This window comes from Lycium barbarum, chromosome 3 (genome assembly GCF_019175385.1).
Source record: "Lycium barbarum isolate Lr01 chromosome 3, ASM1917538v2, whole genome shotgun sequence".
In the NCBI taxonomy this organism is placed as follows: domain Eukaryota; kingdom Viridiplantae; phylum Streptophyta; class Magnoliopsida; order Solanales; family Solanaceae; genus Lycium; species Lycium barbarum.
Window position 1 is genome coordinate 108383040 of NC_083339.1, and position 22953 is coordinate 108405992.

General features: G+C 36.9%; 1 protein-coding gene across 1 annotated transcript; it reads right to left on the bottom strand.

Moving 5' to 3' along the window:
• Window positions 1-1133: 1133 nt before the first annotated feature.
• LOC132631113 (uncharacterized mitochondrial protein AtMg00810-like) lies at window positions 1134-22312 on the bottom strand. Its single transcript, XM_060346715.1, has 4 exons — window positions 22166-22312; window positions 21995-22061; window positions 1346-2334; window positions 1134-1196 (listed from the first exon to the last, which is right to left on the bottom strand). Exons 1-4 carry the CDS (start codon window positions 22310-22312, stop codon window positions 1134-1136), a joined length of 1266 nt encoding a protein of 421 aa, XP_060202698.1.
• Between the last annotated feature and the right edge of the window lie 641 nt (window positions 22313-22953).

The window sequence follows — 22953 nt, forward strand, 5'->3', positions numbered from 1 at the left end:
ATAGATAAGAGTAATTAATTCAGGGTTTGACTAAAATTCTCAAATGAGAAAAAAGGAGAGGTGATGGTCATTGGTTAATTAACATAATGCTCTACTAGAGAAAACTGGATAATTGCAGAATTTCCTTAATGTTTCTTACTATTGGAACAGAAAATCCATGATTTTTGATTGACTACTTTAAGTAGTGATTGCCTATATATTCCCCACCCCTCTCCCCCCCAAGATATTTATGGCGTTTTCCGCACATGAATTATCATATAAATGTTTCTTTTCTCTTCATTGAAGATTAATTAGCTGTGTGGCATCTCTTTGGCACAGAATCAATAGTGACCATAGAGCTCTTTATTCAATCACATACATTTTTGGAACACCTCTAACATAGGGGCAAGTCGTCAATCTTAATTAAAAGACCTTATTGTCAACTTCTTTAAATATGAAGCTTTAATTTCAATTCGAATATCGGTTTGATTCATATTCTATCATCCGAAGATAGAAGGAAAAAAATGGAATAAATAAATACGTTGAGAAAGATTAGCTGATGAATGAAAGAAATACTACTTTAGGACAACTACAAATTTTGAATTGAAACCACCAAATCATTTTGACCTGGAAAATTCTATCCATCTTACAAGATTAAAATTGCTGATATAATTGCAGAGTATCATCTAAGCAATCATGCGTTTCTCACATCTTTAATTAAGTTTGAAGTTTTATGTTAATCCATATGGAATAATCGGGGTACATATTTTGTGAAATATACAACTTGTTTGACTGAAGTGTACGGTTAGCTTGCATTTGTAAAACATATCATTGTTTGCTTTTGTCAGTTCAGGATCCCAATACAAGTTGTAAGGTACAATAACTTTGTTGCATGAGATGGAGTCAGCTATTCCACTTTAAATGAGGTTACCACTAATCGAATAAATTAAAATATACTCACACAATTAGATTATTTAAAATATTTTTCTAAGGAAACTGTCGTCTATAAATATGAGTTGATACTTAGAAAACAAGGTGAATAACGTGTTAAAACAAATAATGTTGCATTTTCTTTTCATCAGATTAAATTACATTGAACATGTAAAATACATATATATGAAATAAATTATCTCAAATTGCACATTCAAAATAGTCTAATTAATTCCTTTTACATATGGGGCCTGTCTTGCATGTGATGGATCTTTTACTAATATAGGCTGACCAAAAATAATGAAAGAGGAAAGACTAAACATAAGAGTAAGAAAGGCATATGTGATTATTTATGAGAGCATATGATATGTGTCCCATACGGAAAAGAAAATCGTGACTTGGAATCAAATGAAAGAAAAAAAAAAAAGTCCCATACGGAAAAAGAAAATCCCTTTATATCTTGTATATCAGGATCCTTATCTTCAACACTTCCCCTCAAGCTAGTGGATGGAGGAACTGTCACTTCTAGCTTGCTTCTGAAACCAATAAACATCTGCTTGGTCAAAGCCTTAGTGTGTATATGAGCTAGCTGATCCTTGGACGTCACAAACCGTGTTAGCAATTGTCCTCTAGCCACCTTTTCTCTAACAAAATGGTAGTCCATCTCAACATGCTTAGTTCTTACATGCAGTACTGGATTAACAGTCATGTAAAGAGCACTTAAATTATCACAATACAATATAGGGACTGGCCTGATATATACTCCAATATCATGAAGAATGTAGGTGATCCATGTCATCTCAGCTACAGTAGATGCTAATGCTCTATATTCAGCTTCAGCACTTGATCTTACTACTGTAGATTGTTTCTTGGATGCCCAAGAAATGCAATTTGCTCCAAGATAGATGTTGTAACTTGTAGTTGATCTCCTAGTTGTTGTACAGCCTCCCCAGTCTGCATCTGAGTAACCATATAACCTACAAGTAGACTGTGAAATGATTCTGAGTCCATGATGCAGAGTTCCTTTGACATATCTAAGGATCCTTTTTACACCTTGGAGGTGTTCACTATTTGGATTCTGCATAAACTGGCTAGCCAAGTTGACTGCATGAGTGATATCAGGCCTAGTGAGTGTTAAATACTGTAAACTCCCAACAATGCTTTTGTACAGAGAGACATCAACAGGACTTCCTGTTGCTTCTTGTAAGCCATGTTTCTGAGCCAAAGGTGTATATACTGCCTTTACTAGTGTCATATTAGTCTTATACAAGAGTTCAACTGCATACTTGCCTTGGCTCAAATGAATTCCTCCTGAGAACTGCTTGACTTCAATATCTAAGAAGAAATGAAGTGATACAAGGTCCCTCACTTCAAATTCTTTGCCCAATGTGGTGGTCACCTCTGAGACATGCTCATGATTACTTCCTGTTATTATGATATCATCCACATGTTATACCCCATTTTAACCGGGTTGAAGCGGAGTACAACATATTGGAGATTCCTAAATATGATTTGTTTATTTTAAGGAGTCGCCACCTAATTGATTTTTTACGGTGAATTAGGACACCTAATTATTAACTAAGGTAAAGCTAAAACTAAACCTCTGTTAATGGTCTGCTTAACCAATGTGATTCTAGATAAGGGTTCTATATCATCCTAAAGGGAAGGGGTTAGGCATCCTTTAGAATCCGTTGAATACGGTTATCCGGCCAAACTTAGGTTAATCAATCAATGCTGGATATAGTATTTAAATTTTAAGAAAATAACTCGTGCAAATAAGACTTGTAAAAATATAACAATTTATGCAAAAGAGGATTTTAATAATGTTGTTTAAAATGGAACTAGTAATTCGCATAAGAGAGGATTTTAGAATGCTATTTGAAATAGAAGTTTATAAATGTTGCTAAGATTCTTAAAATGAAATGCTAATAAAAACCTATAGAAAAGAATATAATAATTTGTATAAAAGAAGACTTCAAATGCCATAAAATTTATAAATATTGTTAAGGCTTTAAATAAAAAGTGCTGTTTAGAATGAAATTTGTAGAAAATATACTAATTCGCATAAAAAAGAAACTGCAAATGCCATTTGGAAAAAAAACTTATAAATGTTGCAAAGATTTTTTAAATAATGATGCTAATTAAAATAAAACTCGCATGAAATGTATAAGCAAAAGAAAATGTGGGTTTGCGTAATGCTTCAACAAATGTTTAAAACAAACTAAACGACGATGTATTGATTGACTTTGCATTTTAGAAGTTCAAAATGTTCTTTAATTCCAATTTGCATGTTAGTGACGTTTCAAAATTTCCAAGATAATAAAATGTGAATCCTTTGACTCAAAAAATATGAAATTATGCTATTTGCAAATCAGTTATGAGATAAATATTAGATGCTTATAAATAATTTCGACATAAAAGGGAAGAATAGACTCATGGGATTGATCATTGGTCTTTTTATCTAACTACCCTTTACTAAACTATCTCTACTAATTTCCAATAATTCACCAAAGGCTAAGGAAAAAATGAAATAAGAACAAGTGCTAGTCAAATAATATACAAATTAAGGCATAAAATAAGGCAGAGGTATAAATAAAAATTAAATGGGCTCAGCCCATTTGGGCCGCTGATCTGTTCACGCTATTGGGCCTTAGCCCAGAATTTCCGTTTCTTTTGTTTTGCCGCGGACTGGGCTGGACAGAGAGAAGTGAGCACGTTGGGCTTTTAGCCCAACAACAAACGCGGAAGGAGATGAGTCTCTCGGACTCGTATGCGATGGTCATGCATAAAAACGAAAGAAAAAGGATTAGTATCTAACCAATAGATAAGGTTAAACATGTAACAACGCAATTTCAAAACAACTCCGTAGATTATATGTATATCTAGGTATATTTCATGTATACACATTCATACACAGTATACTTGCAATGCACAGCCACATAAAATGCTGAAAGCAGGCACAGAATCACCAAACGTTCATGCAATTTCTTGCTTTTAGCTGGAGAAAAAAAACGTACTTCGATTCATGCTTTGAAAGGAAGTATTTCAATTCATTACAGCGCCAACAAAATGATCAAGAAGGATATAAACGCAAGAGCATTCACATATCAAATGCTGGGAATAACAGCTTTAAATATTATAACAGTGGGCAAGTGACCAACACTAAGTGACCAACCAGGACAAGAAATGAAGTAAGACTGAAAGCCATTTTCGTACTATTGTTTTAATCATATAAGCAGCAGCTAACTGGAAAGAAAAAGAAAAGAAAAAAAATGGACTTCTCAGACAAGACGAACATGGCATACTTTAATGGTAAATCAATATCATTCTATTGTTTGATTATCAGTCATACACATTTCTTTCGAGAGGCAAACTTAGAAAAATGCCATTGTATAAGACGAATCTACGGATAACATTAATAACTGAATAGTATGCCAGCCCTTCGGAATCATTCTGGGGAAATAGACCAACTCGGACAAGGAAAATTAAATCTCTAAGCCACTTTCAACACCCTGACTCAAAAGCATATATTCAAGCAAAAAAAAATGGAGAAGGGATCACTGCCATATAAAACTTCAAATCGCTAATGCTTGAAATATAAAACTAGAGGGGAACACGACTTGAGAAAAAGAACAGAGAAAGCTAAGCACAAAAGTTTAACACATCATTACCAATAAATAATAAACTTCTTCTCATACTCGTATTAAATTAAACTCATAGGCAAGATATTTAAATACTTGGCAATCATTTATATATATATATATGCAACAAATATCAATAGCAACAGATGTCAAACATGACTCTTTGTTAAAAAGGATGAAGAACTAAAAGAAACTAACCCATTAATTTGAGCAAGATTCAAACTTACACGAAATGGATTTAAACTACTAACTCATACTAAGTTTAAACAAATGGAAAACAGAAGAGGGAAGATGATTTAAATGCTGGATGTATACAACCCTTGGGAACAAACGTCATTTTTGATCCTAAACACCTATCTTTGTAGAAAGTGAAGTCATAAAGGAAAATAACATATCCGGCATGCAGAACACAATCCTAACAGCACAAAGACTTAAACAGGACTCAATATAAATGTACAAGGACACGTTGAGAGAGGCCATAAACAGGGCATGCTTTTACGAAAGCCAATAGTACAACTAGAAACAACTAGGGAGCTGAATTAATCCATGCTGATAAACTTTAACAAATCATGCTGGAATTTAACATTTAACTTTAACTACTTGTGTAGAGGTTCTGAACAACCAAGCACTCTACACGCATGCCCTGGATCAACTTTAATTCATCTTGAACAGGGTGCAATACAAGCCTTATTTTCTAACATATGAAGAAGGAGTAAACTAATCCCTCAATTCGAACGACAATCGAACTAAACACATATCCTAACGACAAGAACTGGAAAATGGTAAAATAAAATAAGATCAAGCGAAACCTAATTAAACTAAAGATTTAGTCCACTTATATTCCGAAACTAGCATAAACTCATAATAGGCAGCAATAAGATTAGGAGAAGCTAAATACTGAAATAACGAGAGAACTACTGATACCGTATTCTTTGCATAGTAGGGGTTGATTCATCAAGCAAAACAGTAGAGAAATGCAGCTAACCAAGACTTTTAAACTAATCCACATATGGAACATGGGCTAAAACAGGCATATCGCTGATTAAACTAATCATTTAGCATGCTCAAATCAAAGACCTAAACTGATATTTAAATTGCTCTTTAAACATGACTAAAATTAACAGTTAGGACAACACAACCAAACAAAGCTAGCACTTACCACATATCTGCCTAATTTATACTAACGATTGTTATAGCTAATCAACTTAACACATATAAATAAAATACAAATAAAAGGCTAAAATATGCTAAGAGAGGGAAGTTTACTAACCTTCTTCGGGTGCAGCGAAGTGGGTACGGGGCCTTCGATATCTACTCGAACACAATCGAATCCGAACTTGCGATGCTCGGATTCGCAACAACACCAAGGCAAACGAAGAATTGATTCAGTATTTTTACTGATAACAAACAAGATTAAAACTGCCAATAGAACTCGTGTTTTAGGGATTTTTCGACTGAAAGATTTGATTTTTTAGGGGGAAGGGGGTTCAAGAACTGTCCTCTTTTCTCCATCCCCTTTCTCCGTTTCCTCTTTTTATAGGTTTTTGTTTCTTTTTTGTGCTGAGGAAAGAGGGAAGGAGGAGCGGGAGAGAGAGGGGAACGAGGGAACAGGTGTGGGGGACAAGCGGAGAAGAAGGAGGAAAAAGGGGAAGTGGGAGCGGCGGAGGAGAGGGAAAGGAGGAGAAGAAGAGGGAATGGGAAAGAGGGGGTGCGGCGGTGGAAATGAGGAGATGAAGGGGAAACCCTAAAAGGGTTTCCCTTATTTGGACGAAAAAAATGGATCGGACCCGGTCCATTTGTGGACCGGGTCAAATTTTAGACTGGGTATTAAAAAGATGGACTAGTGAATTTAAACGTGGACTGGTCTAAAATTGAGATAAAAAATATGGTCTAGTCCAAAAAATATTAGGAGTTAATTGGACTTTGATTTGGGGTCCGGTAAGTCAAAATACGGACCGAGTGCAAGAAATAGTTTGGCTTCTAAATTTGCATAAGAGGCCCATTTTGATTAACGATGTACTAAGGGTGCCAGAATATCACCTAATACGGAAATATGTAATTATAAAAGATCCGGATAATAAAATTATATGATGTTGCAATGACCGTGCAATAATATTTAATAACAAACGCTATCATTAAAATGTGCGAAATAAATGCGATGTGTATGCGCCAGTTGGCAGAACGTTGAGAAATGCAAGTTTCAATAATACTAAATAATATCAGCAAATAAATAGCGGTAATAATACTGCTAATAATGATAACAATAATGATAATGGTAATAATGATAATGCTGATGACAAATGGTGATAAAAACAATAAATAATAATAGTAAATAACAAATATTGATAATTAAAAAATGATAATAATTAATAAAGCTAATAAAGATGATAGTAATTAATAATAAACGATAAATAACAATTATTGCAAATAACAAAATGATAATGAATTAATAATAATAACAATAATAGGGGTAATAATAAAATAATAATGATGATAATAATAAGAGAAATAATGATGATAATAATAATAATAAATAACAATTATTGGTAAAACAATGATAATAATTAATAATAAAAATAACGATGATAATCATAATTGATAACAAAAAATAACGCTGATAATAATGATTAGTAATTAATAATAATAATAATAATAATAATAATAATAATAAATAAATAACAATAATAATAATAATAATGAGAATTAGTAATAATAATATTTTAAGGATAATAGTAATAATTAATAATAATAATAAAACGATAATAATGATAATAATAATAATAACAATAGCTACAGTGGAATAATACAACGTGGGTGTTAATGAAAGACTAATAATTATAAAAATACATATTTTTTATTTTATTTTATTTATTTATTTATTTATTATTATTATTTTTTTTTTTTTTTTTTTTAACATGCCAGAAGTATAAATAGGTGTTTCGGAGGAGAGGCGGGACAAAATTGGGTGTCAACAACTTGTCCCTCTTTGCCTGATAATGATGAAAGAATTTTCGGGCAAAGACGTTGACTTAGTAGCCTATTTTGTCTCGGCTAGAGGATTATGAAGGACTAAGGGTAAAGAAAATTACGGCCGAACTCTGGTCTCTGAATCGCCTACATATCTCGGGTTGCACGAGAATCAGGCCGTGTGTAGTTCTGGGAAGACTATGACACCTATGACTGGCGACTCACGATTTGATGCGATCTTCGCAAAAAAATATTGTCCCAGTGTCGAATTATGATGACACTGGGTATTGTGATAGAACCCTGAAAATTGATTGTGCTGGAATGTGAACGGGAAATTTGAATTTGGAGCCGAGTGTTCGAGGTAGATCTTTGACCCTTGTCGAGAAGTTTGCTTGTCCTTCCCGACGTATTGCCCCAGTTCGCTGCCGAAGAAATAGTTCCACGTTGCGCTAAAAGCTCCTGCGAAACTAAAAACTAGATAAAAATAGTCAAAGAATAAATATTGAAATACAGCGATGCAAGCGCGGTGCAATGCTGCTGCGAGCATATGTAGGGCATCAACAAAATAATAATAAAACAAGGCAGGTGCGGTGCAATGTCTTTATGCGGAGATTTAGAAAGGCGGTGCATGGCTCACGTGATATACGAAAGAGATGCAAGGGCGGTGCTCGACTTTATGCAGAAAATTAAAAGGGCGGTGCATGGCCCAAGCAATAAATGAAAGCGATGCAAAGGGCGGTGTACGGCTTTATGCATAAAATTTAAAGGTGGTGCTCAGTCTTATGCGGAAGTTTGAAAGGGCGGTTTATGGCCTAGGCAATATATAAAAGCGATGCAAAGGGCGGTGCACAACTTTATGCAGAAATTTAAAAGGGCGGTGCATGGCCCAAGCAATATATGAAAGCGATGCAAAGGGCGGTGTACGGCTTTATGCATAAAATTTAAAGGTGGTGCTCAGTCTTATGCGGAAGTTTGAAAGGGCGGTTTATGGCCTAGGCAATATATGAAAGCGATGCAAAGGGCGGTGCTCGGCTTTATGCAGAAAATTAAAAGGGCGGTGCATGGCCCAAGCAATATATGAAAGCGATGCAAAGGGTGGTGCACAACCCATGCATCATATAAAAGGCGGTGCACAGCCTTAAATGTCCTATTAAAGGCGGACGAGCCTAAAATGTCCAATTAAAGGCGGACGAGCCTAAAATGTCCAATTAAAGGCGGACTAGCCTAAAATGTCCAATTAAAGGCGGACGATCCTAAAATGTCCAATTAAAGGCGGACGAGCCTAAAATGTCCAATTAAAGGCGGACAAGCCTAAAATGTCCAATTAAAAGCGGACGAGCCTAAAATGTCCAATTAAAGGCGGACGAGCCTAAAATGTCCAATTAAAGGCGGACGAGCCTAAAATGTCCAATTAAAAGCGGACGAGCCTAAAATGTCCAATTAAAGGCGGACGAGCCTAAAATGTCCAATTAAAGGCGGACGAGCCTAAAATGTTGGTGCTTTTGCGAACAATGATGTTGCGTCTTTGCAGGGCATTTGAAGGTGACAATGTAATGCAGGTGCGATGCGATGCGGCTGCGCATACACAGGGGCATTTGAAAATAATAAAGCCATGCAAGTGCGGTGCAATGCGGGCAATGATGCAGTGCTTTCATAGGGTACTTAGTGCATATGCAGCGCTTTGGTTCGCGTTGACTCTGAAGATTTGGTTCTCGACGCTTTATGCTTCCAACTTTGTCTGGACTTGTAAACTCCGCCTATTTCTGAGTCTTGGCTAACTGGGACTGTGACGCACTGTGAAGAGCGTCCTTTTCCAAAGTTTCCTTTTGCCTGATGACTCTGTTGGCCATATACTCCTTCATTTTTCTCGATATCGCTTGCGATGATGCCCTAAAAAATTTGTCCCAGTTTTGGCGCAGGAGGATGTTGGGCTGCGATGACGCCTTTAACATTTGTCCCAGTTTCTGGTACGGAAGGATATTGAGCTTTTCGCAGACGACGAATCCCACTGAGGGAATCGGGTCAAGCGTAGTTCAGGTTACAAAGCAGAATGAAATTGAGATGGAAAGTGGCGCTCGACTTTATGCAAAAGCATCAAGAGGGCGGTGCTAAGACCATGCGACAGATAGAAGGCGGCGCTTAGCCTTTGCAGAAATTTCAAAGGGGCGGTGCACATCCCATGCAACATATAAAAGGCGGTGCTCAGCCTTAAACGTCCTATTAAAGGCGGACTAGCCTAAAATGTCCAATTAAAGGCGGACGAGCCTAAATGTCCTATTAAAGGCGGACTAGCCTATAATGTCCAATTAAAGGCGGACAAGCCTAAATATCCAATTAAAGGTGGACGGACCTATAATGTCCTATTAAAGGCGGACGGGCCTAAAATGCGGTGCTTTTGCGAACAATGGTGTTGTGCCTTTGCAGGGCATTTGAAAGTGATAATGTAATGCAGGTGCGGTGCGATGCGGGGCATTTGCAAATAATAAAGCAATGCTAGTGCAGTGCAAATGCTTTATGCAGGCATTTCAAGGGGGCTGTGCTCAACCTTATGCGAAAAATTCAAAGGGCGGTGCACAGCCCATACAACGCATAAAGGCGGAATGAGCCCGAAATGACCTGCTTGATTTATGGTTACCAAAATTAGTGCGGAGCGAAGAGCCTTTGCGATGCTTGATTCATATACGGTGAGACGTGTCTCGACGCAGTGCGTAATTTGCGGCAACAAATATTCATGATGCAACGCCGAAGATTTGGGGACTTTCTACCCTGCCAAAATTTGCAACTAAAAGGTTCCTGCACTCAAAGAAATTTGTAAGTTTCAAAATTAATTAGTATCAAGTTGACTTTGCCCTTTGTTGTATCTGAATCTTGCAATTGCCGATTTGATACTGTGCGATGTCCTTCAAGAATAGCTAAAATATGTCCCTGCATTACTCAAAGAAAATTTTGTTAGTGTAAAATAACATGGTTGCCTTGCATTGAACACCAAAGCTTTGGCGTTGAATCTGCATTTCTTGAGGTGATGGCATTGCAACAATCTGGTGACGCTGATATATTGTTCGAGATTTCGATTCATGTTTTTTTGTCGAATAATGATAGGCCATTTGCAAAGCCGCCCCAGTGTTGCTTTATGGGGAGGATGGAATTTTCACTATATTAAGACCGTGTCCGAGAATGGACTGCCTACTTATCCCGAAGGAATCAGGTCAAAAGTAGTTCATAACAAGCTTTAGCAAAAATTACAAGAAGGAAAGTTGATCATGAGGCAAGTGGGTGGAGAACGCTAGTGACGGTAGATCCTTTCAATCGTCTTACTTAGTTCCACGCTTCCTTTTCAAATGTCTCGGTGCCAATTTTGACAGATCACCGGTAACAATAATTGCATTTGCAACTGAAGGGCCATCATTGTCGCACAATTTATTTTGTTGCACACTTATCTTATCCTTTTCGATCATGTTCTGGATCTTATGCTTAAGGGCCGGGCAGTTTTCTGTGTCATGACCTGGAATATTAGAGTGGTAAGCACAACTTTTGGACCAATCAAAATCTGGCGGTAGGCTTTTAGGGATCCATCCTTTCTTTGGCTTCAGGAGTCCCTTGGCTTTCATTTTCTCAAATATGCTGGTTAACGACTCTTCAAGAGGAGTAAAAGTGCGGAGTTTTGCGTGCTCTGACCGTCGTAAGCTAGACTGTGCTGGATCGGGTTGATATTGAATGCCTCGTTGATGAAGGTATATATGATCACGCGAACATTGATAGTTCTGTCGTGATTGCGGCTGATGTGTAGACCTGATAGCTGAGTCGGTTTCTCTGTTTTTGCCTTGCAAATTGTTGAATGTCTTGACTTGAAAAGTTGTTTGTACTGATGAACTGTCAACAATTCTTCCTGCTCGAATGCCCGCTTCTACTTGCTTTCCAATTTGAATTAGATCAGCAAAGTCGCGCAACCGCGCACATAACAACTTTTCATAATATATGCCCTTTTGTATTTGGATGAAAGTTGAAATCAACTCATTCTCAGGCAACGGAGGACGTATTTTTGAAGCTTCCAATCTCCATCGGATGGCATATTCCTGAAAAAGACTCATGTGGCATTCTTTCTATCTCAAGCATATCATACAGATTTGGACTAACCCCGATGTTAAATTTGAAATGTTCTACAAAGTCGCGGGCCATGTCCTCCCATGTGTACCATTTGCGAAAGTCTTGTTCTGTGTACCAATCTAACGCCAACCCTGATAGGCTCAGAATGAACAATTTCATTCTTATGGCTTCATCTTGTCCAATTCCCATTAATCTGCTACAATAGTCCTTCAAGTGCGTAATAGGATTTCCTCTGCCATTAAAGGTGTTGAATTTTGGCACTTTGAATCCTGGCGGCAACTCAACATTTGGAAGCATGCACAAACTTTCATATCTTAAGTTTTGGACATTTCTTGCCCGCATCTCTTCTTCGACAATTCTCCTCAAATTGTGAAGCTCTCTATCCGAGTCATTCTGATTGATTGCGTTCGCTTCATTTCTCAATCTCTTGTGTGGGTATACCGCTAGCTGATTTTGCTGGTTTTCTGTGAAGGGCGCTGCAAGTGCAGGCTTTTGGACATTAGGTATCAATGTGACTTGCAAAGCTTCTGGTTTAATAGAGTATCTTGGCGGTATATTTGTAGGAGCTGGGTGAGGAGAAATAGTGAAGGAAATGTTTTGGGTAGAGCTGGAAGCTGAACTTGTGTTAGGAAGAAGGCTGAGGGTATTTCCCAAATTGACCAACACGCTTCTTTGTACTACATTCTTCTCGCTATCTTCATTTTGCGCTTGCACCAACCCCACACCGGTGTTGAATGACTCAAATCTTTTTGCCATTGTATCTCGTCCTTAATGCAGATTCGCAGCCAAAACAATGTTCAATGCCAGATAACCCGTAAAAGAATGACACAAGAAGCTCTAGAATTTGCAGTTTGACGGTATCGTGACAGGCTGAATTGATGGCACGTAATCCTTCTTGATTCGTCTTTAATCTCGTCAACCTTCAAAACAGGTGTATAAAATTATTTTGATAAAAAAAATAAATTAAAAGATAAGGTTGAAATCAAAGCCGCATGGCTTTTGAGGCGAGGCCACAATGGCCCTGATTGGTAGACTTGATTGTTGATCTCGCGATTTTAAGTTCCTGCATTCAAAGAAAAATTCTCAGTTTGGGAGGGGGAAAGTTGATTCGTGTTGACTCGAAGCTTGACTTTGTTGACGCCCCATTCATCCTGTCTGTTTGGATCTTGCGGCCTCCGTTTAAAGCCTCGGTAGATGAACAGTAGTGAAATAATTTGAAAGAAAGCCTTCCATTTGAAAAATATATACGTAAGTGTATGTATGTAAGGAAAATATATGTATACAAGTTGTAAGATATTCCTGCTAACTTTCGATCGCGACACTTCCGAGAACTTTGAAAGGTCGTTTGTGTGTACTATTCTTGTCTAGTAGCCTTAATAGTGTTGATGTCCAACTTTCTCTTGTCTAATCTTCCAAAATATGCCCCAGTTTTGATTCTGAAGGGTACACTAAACCTATGCTATGTTGTGACCGAACCTTGTATAGGTTGCCTACGTATCCACCAAGGAATCAGGTCAGAACGTAGTTCGTACGCATAAGATATTTTGGATTTTTGTTATAAAGCAACCGAACCCTACGTGGGCTGCCTACGTATCCCACCATGGGAATCAGGTCAGCGTAATTCGGAATGCATCTGAATGGCAAAAATTCTAACCTAGTATGACCGAGTCCCTATGTGGGCTGCCTACGTATCCACCGAGGAATCAGGTCAAGCGTAGTTCGCAACGCATGTGAATGGCAAAAATTCTAACCTAGTATGACCGAGTCCCTATGTGGGCTGCCTACGTATCCACCGAGGAATCAGGTCAAGCGTAGTTCGCAACGCATGTGAATGGCAAAAATTCTAACCTAGTATGACCGAGTCCCTATGTGGGCTGCCTACGTATCCACCGAGGAATCAGGTCAAGCGTAGTTCGCAACGCATGTGAATGGCAAAAATTCTAACCTAGTATGACCGAGTCCCTATGTGGGCTGCCTACGTATCCACCGAGGAATCAGGTCAAGCGTAGTTCGCAACGCATGTGAATGGCAAAAATTCTAACCTAGTATGACCGAGTCCCTATGTGGGCTGCCTACGTATCCACCGAGGAATCAGGTCAAGCGTAGTTCGCAACGCATATGAATGGCAAAAATTCTAACCTAGTATGACCGAGTCCCTATGTGGGCTGCCTACGTATCCACCGAGGAATCAGGTCAAGCGTAGTTCGCAACTAAAGGAAATGTTGCAAACTAGGTTGTCTAACCTAATGGCGTACTTTGATTTCTTCTTGAATTGCCAGCTTTTAGGCTTATGTTGTCACCTATCGGCTATTTCAATTTCTCGAGTGGAATCTTGTCTTGTCCCCTAGTTTTTTTGTTACTCTTTCAGGATTTGTCTATTCGTTCATGTCACAATCGTAGAGTTGGCAGATTTGATAAGTAAAGTAGAAAATAAATTATTAAGGGAAATCCGAAATGCATTCATAGTTTTGCAATTCAAGCTTCCACAAGGTGAAGCAAGACAAACAAAATTTTGGGTACGGTTCAAGCATCAATAAAAGAAAACAAGTTCACTACATGTTCATGCCACCAAGGCTCCCGGCGAATCAGGGACGGAGTACAAGTCCAGTTCTTCAGAGTCTCTCCTGGTTCTGTACCCTGGATGGTTGGTGTCTCAGTAGTTGTTGCAGCCATCTTCACTGGCACTTGTTTTCGGATCATCCCCACAGGCGCAACGAACGTTGATGACACGCCTCTCTCCATCTTTTCCAATTGGCGTAACAGCCTCCTTCCGATTCTTAACTTTTCGATAATTATCATGTTCACGTTGGCGTTTTCGTGAGTAGGAAAAGGGATGGCGATCCATATCGAGTTGAGCTCCAGTGAGCTGGATTGTTCCTTCCTTAATCAAGGCTTCGATTTTGCTTTTGAAGCCATAGCAATCCTCAGTGGCATGCCCCGGAACTCCAGAATGATATGCGCAATGCTTGGAACTATCAAACCATTTTGGGATAGGATTGAGAATTTTCCCTTCAATAGGTTGTACCACGCCTGCCGCTTTCAGTCTTTCAAATAGCTGAGACAAAGGTTCAGCGAACTGAGTGTAATCACGGGTGTTTTTTATGACAGGGTTTGGACGGGCTCTATGTGTGGTATGTGGTCGATTTCGGTGGGTGGAAATTTGGGCAAATTGGTATGGACGTAAGTTTTGATATTGAGGTGCTCGGGGTTGGTAGTAATTTGGTCGAGTACTATAGACAGGGTAAGGGAATAGTGGAGCTTGGTAGGGTTCAACGTAATGGTAAGGGTAGAAAGGTTGTTGCGGATGGCCAAAGTACGTAAGGACTTGGTTTAGTGGGTTTAGAGGAGTAATTGTAGGTGGTGGGTTAGTGTTGGTGGGTAAAGCAATGTAAGGAGTGTTACCTAGTGATTGATTTGGTGGATTTGCGGAGGTGATTGGAGGTAAGTTGTTGTTGGTAGGTGCATTGTTTTGTGGAGGAAGATGTTCTGGAACTAAAGGTTCAAGTGATGGAAAATGAGGCGGGTTTGGTGCGACACTCCTAGGTTCAGGAGGTGGACTTTGGAGTGTAATGGATAAGTTGGTCATGTTTCTAACCCGATTTAGCTCTCCACGTAGATCCTCAATCTCTTGAGTCAGGCGGGCGATATGTTCATCCCGTTGAATAGTAGTTCCGTGTTCAAAAATCTCGGGAGGGTCATTAGAAACCATGATGCTTTCCGGGCTAGTTGAAATAGATGCGGCTGGACCAGACGTAATATTTGCTTTTCCTTGAACAACCCAGCTGCGTTGAGGTAACGATGATGTCTTTGACCTTGTGATGTAAGGATGGTCGGCCATTGAGTGTCAACACGAATCAACTTTTTTTTTTTTTTTTTTTTTTTTTTTTTTTTTTTTTGGGAATAAGATAAAAGAAACATAAAGTATAAATGATGTTAGTCTCGTGAACATATCTAGGTAAAGTCATGAACATGTAAAGTCAAGTAAGACGCGTAGCAAATAATTCATCAAATAAAGTCAAACAAATTGTCAAACAAGTATATCAAACAATAACGCGTCCTAATATGCATGTGACCTCTTTGCGCCAGAGGTAGGCCTATCGTCGTTTGAAGGGTAAAGTGTGCCATAATATGTCATCCCGTTGCTTTGATTAATTAAACAGATTCTAAAGTACAAGATAATGCAATATTTATTACATGTTTAATGAATACAACATAAAGTGTTTCCTAATTTAAGTAAAGTAAATACAGTTTCCTATGTCTAACTTCTAGCTCCATTTGTGCTGTCTTTGATCTTCATCATTCGTTGTACTCCAATGCAAATCCATACCTGTCATAGAAATATTAATCATGCCCTCCCTCCTAAAGTTTAATTAATTAGAGCAAATAGTCAATATTTAGGCACAATTATCCTTCAAACATGCACATAAAGTATGATTGGTGTCACTCGGGGTCGCGAACCCGCTTGGACGTTTTGGGTAAAGTCATCTAATGAATTTAATACACCAAGGGTATTAAACCTCCTAAGTCATGAAATGTATGCTCTTAATAAAAGGTGTTGGTTTAGCTCTATCTTAGGCTGACTAAGAGTTGGCTTCCTATGACACAAGGTTCCCCCAAGCGGACAACTTGGGAGTGGAAAGTCCGTGGCCGTCGACTGCACCGCTGATCGACTAAATCCACTAGACCAATCCAACTAAAGGGGTAATTTAGTAGTGCACGGGCGCAAACTGCGAAGCCGCTTTAAGTGTGTGAATATGTGTGAGTTTTCCAGGAGTGAAAGAAATATGAGCGGAATGCCAATTTAAGGAAAGCAATAACATATTAAAAGTTTCACATAATAAAACAATCACTCAAAAGAACATAAGAGAAACAAACAAAGCGACAATAAAGGAAAAAATAAAGAAAAACAACCAAACATCCAACAAATTAATTATTAACCTAAGTTGTTATGGTTAAGAACCTAAAGTCCCCAGCGGAGTCGCCAAGCTGTTATACCCCATTTTAACCGGGTTGAAGCGGAGTACAACATATTGGAGATTCCTAAATATGATTTGTTTATTTTAAGGAGTCGCCACCTAATTGATTTTTTACGGTGAATTAGGACACCTAATTATTAACTAAGGTAAAGCTAAAACTAAACCTCTGTTAATGGTCTGCTTAACCAATGTGATTCTAGATAAGGGTTCTATATCATCCTAAAGGGAAGGGGTTAGGCATCCTTTAGAATCCGTTGAATACGGTTATCCGGCCAAACTTAGGTTAATCAATCAATGCTGGATATAGTATTTAAATTTTAAGAAAATAACTCGTGCAAATAAGACTTGTAAAAATATAACAATTTATGCAAAAGAGGATTTTAATAATGTTGTTTAAAATGGAACTAGTAATTCGCATAAGAGAGGATTTTAGAATGCTATTTGAAATAGAAGTTTATAAATGTTGCTAAGATTCTTAAAATGAAATGCTAATAAAAACCTATAGAAAAGAATATAATAATTTGTATAAAAGAAGACTTCAAATGCCATAAAATTTATAAATATTGTTAAGGCTTTAAATAAAAAGTGCTGTTTAGAATGAAATTTGTAGAAAATATACTAATTCGCATAAAAAAGAAACTGCAAATGCCATTTGGAAAAAAAACTTATAAATGTTGCAAAGATTTTTTAAATAATGATGCTAATTAAAATAAAACTCGCATGAAATGTATAAGCAAAAGAAAATGTGGGTTTGCGTAATGCTTCAACAAATGTTTAAAACAAACTAAACGACGATGTATTGATTGACTTTGCATTTTAGAAGTTCAAAATGTTCTTTAATTCCAATTTGCATGTTAGTGACGTTTCAAAATTTCCAAGATAATAAAATGTGAATCCTTTGACTCAAAAAATATGAAATTATGCTATTTGCAAATCAGTTATGAGATAAATATTAGATGCTTATAAATAGTTTCGACATAAAAGGGAAGAATAGACTCATGGGATTGATCATTGGTCTTTTTATCTAACTACCCTTTACTAAACTATCTCTACTAATTTCCAATAATTCACCAAAGGCTAAGGAAAAAATGAAATAAGAACAAGTGCTAGTCAAATAATATACAAATTAAGGCATAAAATAAGGCAGAGGTATAAATAAAAATTAAATGGGCTCAGCCCATTTGGGCCGCTGATCTGTTCACGCTATTGGGCCTTAGCCCAGAATTTCCGTTTCTTTTGTTTTGCCGCGGACTGGGCTGGACAGAGAGAAGTGAGCACGTTGGGCTTTTAGCCCAACAACAAACGCGGAAGGAGATGAGTCTCTCGGACTCGTATGCGATGGTCATGCATAAAAACGAAAGAAAAAGGATTAGTATCTAACCAATAGATAAGGTTAAACATGTAACAACGCAATTTCAAAACAACTCCGTAGATTATATGTATATCTAGGTATATTTCATGTATACACATTCATACACAGTATACTTGCAATGCACAGCCACATAAAATGCTGAAAGCAGGCACAGAATCACCAAACGTTCATGCAATTTCTTGCTTTTAGCTGGAGAAAAAAAACGTACTTCGATTCATGCTTTGAAAGGAAGTATTTCAATTCATTACAGCGCCAACAAAATGATCAAGAAGGATATAAACGCAAGAGCATTCACATATCAAATGCTGGGAATAACAGCTTTAAATATTATAACAGTGGGCAAGTGACCAACACTAAGTGACCAACCAGGACAAGAAATGAAGTAAGACTGAAAGCCATTTTCGTACTATTGTTTTAATCATATAAGCAGCAGCTAACTGGAAAGAAAAAGAAAAGAAAAAAAATGGACTTCTCAGACAAGACGAACATGGCATACTTTAATGGTAAATCAATATCATTCTATTGTTTGATTATCAGTCATACACATTTCTTTCGAGAGGCAAACTTAGAAAAATGCCATTGTATAAGACGAATCTACGGATAACATTAATAACTGAATAGTATGCCAGCCCTTCGGAATCATTCTGGGGAAATAGACCAACTCGGACAAGGAAAATTAAATCTCTAAGCCACTTTCAACACCCTGACTCAAAAGCATATATTCAAGCAAAAAAAAATGGAGAAGGGATCACTGCCATATAAAACTTCAAATCGCTAATGCTTGAAATATAAAACTAGAGGGGAACACGACTTGAGAAAAAGAACAGAGAAAGCTAAGCACAAAAGTTTAACACATCATTACCCATAAATAATAAACTTCTTCTCATACTCGTATTAAATTAAACTCATAGGCAAGATATTTAAATACTTGGCAATCATTTATATATATATATATGCAACAAATATCAATAGCAACAGATGTCAAACATGACTCTTTGTTAAAAAGGATGAAGAACTAAAAGAAACTAACCCATTAATTTGAGCAAGATTCAAACTTACACGAAATGGATTTAAACTACTAACTCATACTAAGTTTAAACAAATGGAAAACAGAAGAGGGAAGATGATTTAAATGCTGGATGTATACAACCCTTGGGAACAAACGTCATTTTTGATCCTAAACACCTATCTTTGTAGAAAGTGAAGTCATAAAGGAAAATAACATATCCGGCATGCAGAACACAATCCTAACAGCACAAAGACTTAAACAGGACTCAATATAAATGTACAAGGACACGTTGAGAGAGGCCATAAACAGGGCATGCTTTTACGAAAGCCAATAGTACAACTAGAAACAACTAGGGAGCTGAATTAATCCATGCTGATAAACTTTAACAAATCATGCTGGAATTTAACATTTAACTTTAACTACTTGTGTAGAGGTTCTGAACAACCAAGCACTCTACACGCATGCCCTGGATCAACTTTAATTCATCTTGAACAGGGTGCAATACAAGCCTTATTTTCTAACATATGAAGAAGGAGTAAACTAATCCCTCAATTCGAACGACAATCGAACTAAACACATATCCTAACGACAAGAACTGGAAAATGGTAAAATAAAATAAGATCAAGCGAAACCTAATTAAACTAAAGATTTAGTCCACTTATATTCCGAAACTAGCATAAACTCATAATAGGCAGCAATAAGATTAGGAGAAGCTAAATACTGAAATAACGAGAGAACTACTGATACCGTATTCTTTGCATAGTAGGGGTTGATTCATCAAGCAAAACAGTAGAGAAATGCAGCTAACCAAGACTTTTAAACTAATCCACATATGGAACATGGGCTAAAACAGGCATATCGCTGATTAAACTAATCATTTAGCATGCTCAAATCAAAGACCTAAACTGATATTTAAATTGCTCTTTAAACATGACTAAAATTAACAGTTAGGACAACACAACCAAACAAAGCTAGCACTTACCACATATCTGCCTAATTTATACTAACGATTGTTATAGCTAATCAACTTAACACATATAAATAAAATACAAATAAAAGGCTAAAATATGCTAAGAGAGGGAAGTTTACTAACCTTCTTCGGGTGCAGCGAAGTGGGTACGGGGCCTTCGATATCTACTCGAACACAATCGAATCCGAACTTGCGATGCTCGGATTCGCAACAACACCAAGGCAAACGAAGAATTGATTCAGTATTTTTACTGATAACAAACAAGATTAAAACTGCCAATAGAACTCGTGTTTTAGGGATTTTTCGACTGAAAGATTTGATTTTTTAGGGGGAAGGGGGTTCAAGAACTGTCCTCTTTTCTCCATCCCCTTTCTCCGTTTCCTCTTTTTATAGGTTTTTGTTTCTTTTTTGTGCTGAGGAAAGAGGGAAGGAGGAGCGGGAGAGAGAGGGGAACGAGGGAACAGGTGTGGGGGACAAGCGGAGAAGAAGGAGGAAAAAGGGGAAGTGGGAGCGGCGGAGGAGAGGGAAAGGAGGAGAAGAAGAGGGAATGGGAAAGAGGGGGTGCGGCGGTGGAAATGAGGAGATGAAGGGGAAACCCTAAAAGGGTTTCCCTTATTTGGACGAAAAAAATGGATCGGACCCGGTCCATTTGTGGACCGGGTCAAATTTTAGACTGGGTATTAAAAAGATGGACTAGTGAATTTAAACGTGGACTGGTCTAAAATTGAGATAAAAAATATGGTCTAGTCCAAAAAATATTAGGAGTTAATTGGACTTTGATTTGGGGTCCGGTAAGTCAAAATACGGACCGAGTGCAAGAAATAGTTTGGCTTCTAAATTTGCATAAGAGGCCCATTTTGATTAACGATGTACTAAGGGTGCCAGAATATCACCTAATACGGAAATATGTAATTATAAAAGATCCGGATAATAAAATTATATGATGTTGCAATGACCGTGCAATAATATTTAATAACAAACGCTATCATTAAAATGTGCGAAATAAATGCGATGTGTATGCGCCAGTTGGCAGAACGTTGAGAAATGCAAGTTTCAATAATACTAAATAATATCAGCAAATAAATAGCGGTAATAATACTGCTAATAATGATAACAATAATGATAATGGTAATAATGATAATGCTGATGACAAATGGTGATAAAAACAATAAATAATAATAGTAAATAACAAATATTGATAATTAAAAAATGATAATAATTAATAAAGCTAATAAAGATGATAGTAATTAATAATAAACGATAAATAACAATTATTGCAAATAACAAAATGATAATGAATTAATAATAATAACAATAATAGGGGTAATAATAAAATAATAATGATGATAATAATAAGAGAAATAATGATGATAATAATAATAATAAATAACAATTATTGGTAAAACAATGATAATAATTAATAATAAAAATAACGATGATAATCATAATTGATAACAAAAAATAACGCTGATAATAATGATTAGTAATTAATAATAATAATAATAATAATAATAATAATAAATAAATAACAATAATAATAATAATAATGAGAATTAGTAATAATAATATTTTAAGGATAATAGTAATAATTAATAATAATAATAAAACGATAATAATGATAATAATAATAATAACAATAGCTACAGTGGAATAATACAACGTGGGTGTTAATGAAAGACTAATAATTATAAAAATACATATTTTTTATTTTATTTTATTTATTTATTTATTTATTATTATTATTATTTTTTTTTTTTTTTTTTTAACATGCCAGAAGTATAAATAGGTGTTTCGGAGGAGAGGCGGGACAAAATTGGGTGTCAACACCACATATAACAGAAGTAAAATGGTTCCTCTTTTGCAATGCAATATGAATAAGGAAGAATCTGCTTTGCTACATATGAATCCTAGGTGAAGTAAATGCAAACTAAACCTGTCAAACCAAGCTATAGGAGCTTGTTTGAGTCCATATAATGCTTTCTTTAGAGAACACACATGATTTGCATACCTGAGATCAGTGAATCCTGGAGGTTGGCTCATAAACACCTCTTCTTGTAAGTGACCATGCAGGAATGCATTCTTGAAATCTAGTTGTCTGATTTTCCAGTTTGAGCTGATTGTAATTGACAATACAACTCTTATAGTAGTAGCTTTAATCATAAGACTGAAAGTTTCCTCAAAGTCAATTCCTTCAAGCTAAGAAAAGCCTCTAGCAACTAGTTTTGCTTTGTGTCTGTCTATGGTTCCATCTGCCTTCAACTTGGTTTTGAACACCCATTTTGATCCAACTATGTTCATTCCTGCTGTTTTTGGCACCAGTATCCAAGTTTTGTTACTATACGAAGCATTAATCTCCTCTTGCATTACTGCAAGCCAGTGTGGACTCTTCAAGGCTTCTTTAATGTTGTTGGTTCCTTGTATGTCTCCACTTTGCTAGCAGTAAGAGAAACATGTGTTGTGGGAGCAGTCTTAGCCTTTTATCTTGTCATCATGTGATGTCCTTGTTCACCAGAGGTTGTAGGTCCTGCAACTTCTACTGCTGGATCTGGATCTACATTGGTTTGATGTGGAATATGAGCTGCATCAGTACCTGGTGCTTCTTGTTGATGACTAGGAGGATTGAACCATTTTGAGATGTCCACCTCCAGTTGTATTCCTTGAGGATTATGTACAGACACAATATTGTCTTGTGATGTATTTGTCTCCATGTGTTCATCAGAGTCACTACTTGAAGCCTGATCATCTAGGACTTCTATATCTGATGCATGATCATGATTAGTTGCTGCTTCATTATCATCAGCTATAGTAAATGGCAACATATCATGCTGAGTAGTTTCACCATCTGTGGACACTTCCCCTGAAATAACAACATTAGTATTGGCAAGATCATGATCAGCATGATCACTAGGTAGCATTTCTCCTGGATTTTGCACCTGTAACTTGGAGAAAAACTCAGTAAAAGTAGCTAAGTGAGTTGAATCATCGGGGGTTGCCTCCTTCTGATC

What these genes read in the sequence shown, in the direction of transcription:
- LOC132631113 (XM_060346715.1), bottom strand. Translation starts at nt 22,312, where the DNA reads ATGCAAGAGGAGATTAATGCTTCGTATAGTAACAAAACTTGGATACTG. An exon ending in ACAGACACAAAGCAAAACTA is followed by an intron (nt 22,062 to 22,165) that starts GTTGCTAGAGGC and finishes AATTACAATCAG; the next exon opens with CTCAAACTGGAAAATCAGAC. An exon ending in ATGGTCACTTACAAGAAGAG is followed by an intron (nt 2,335 to 21,994) that starts GTGTTTATGAGC and finishes TCATAATAACAG; the next exon opens with GAAGTAATCATGAGCATGTC.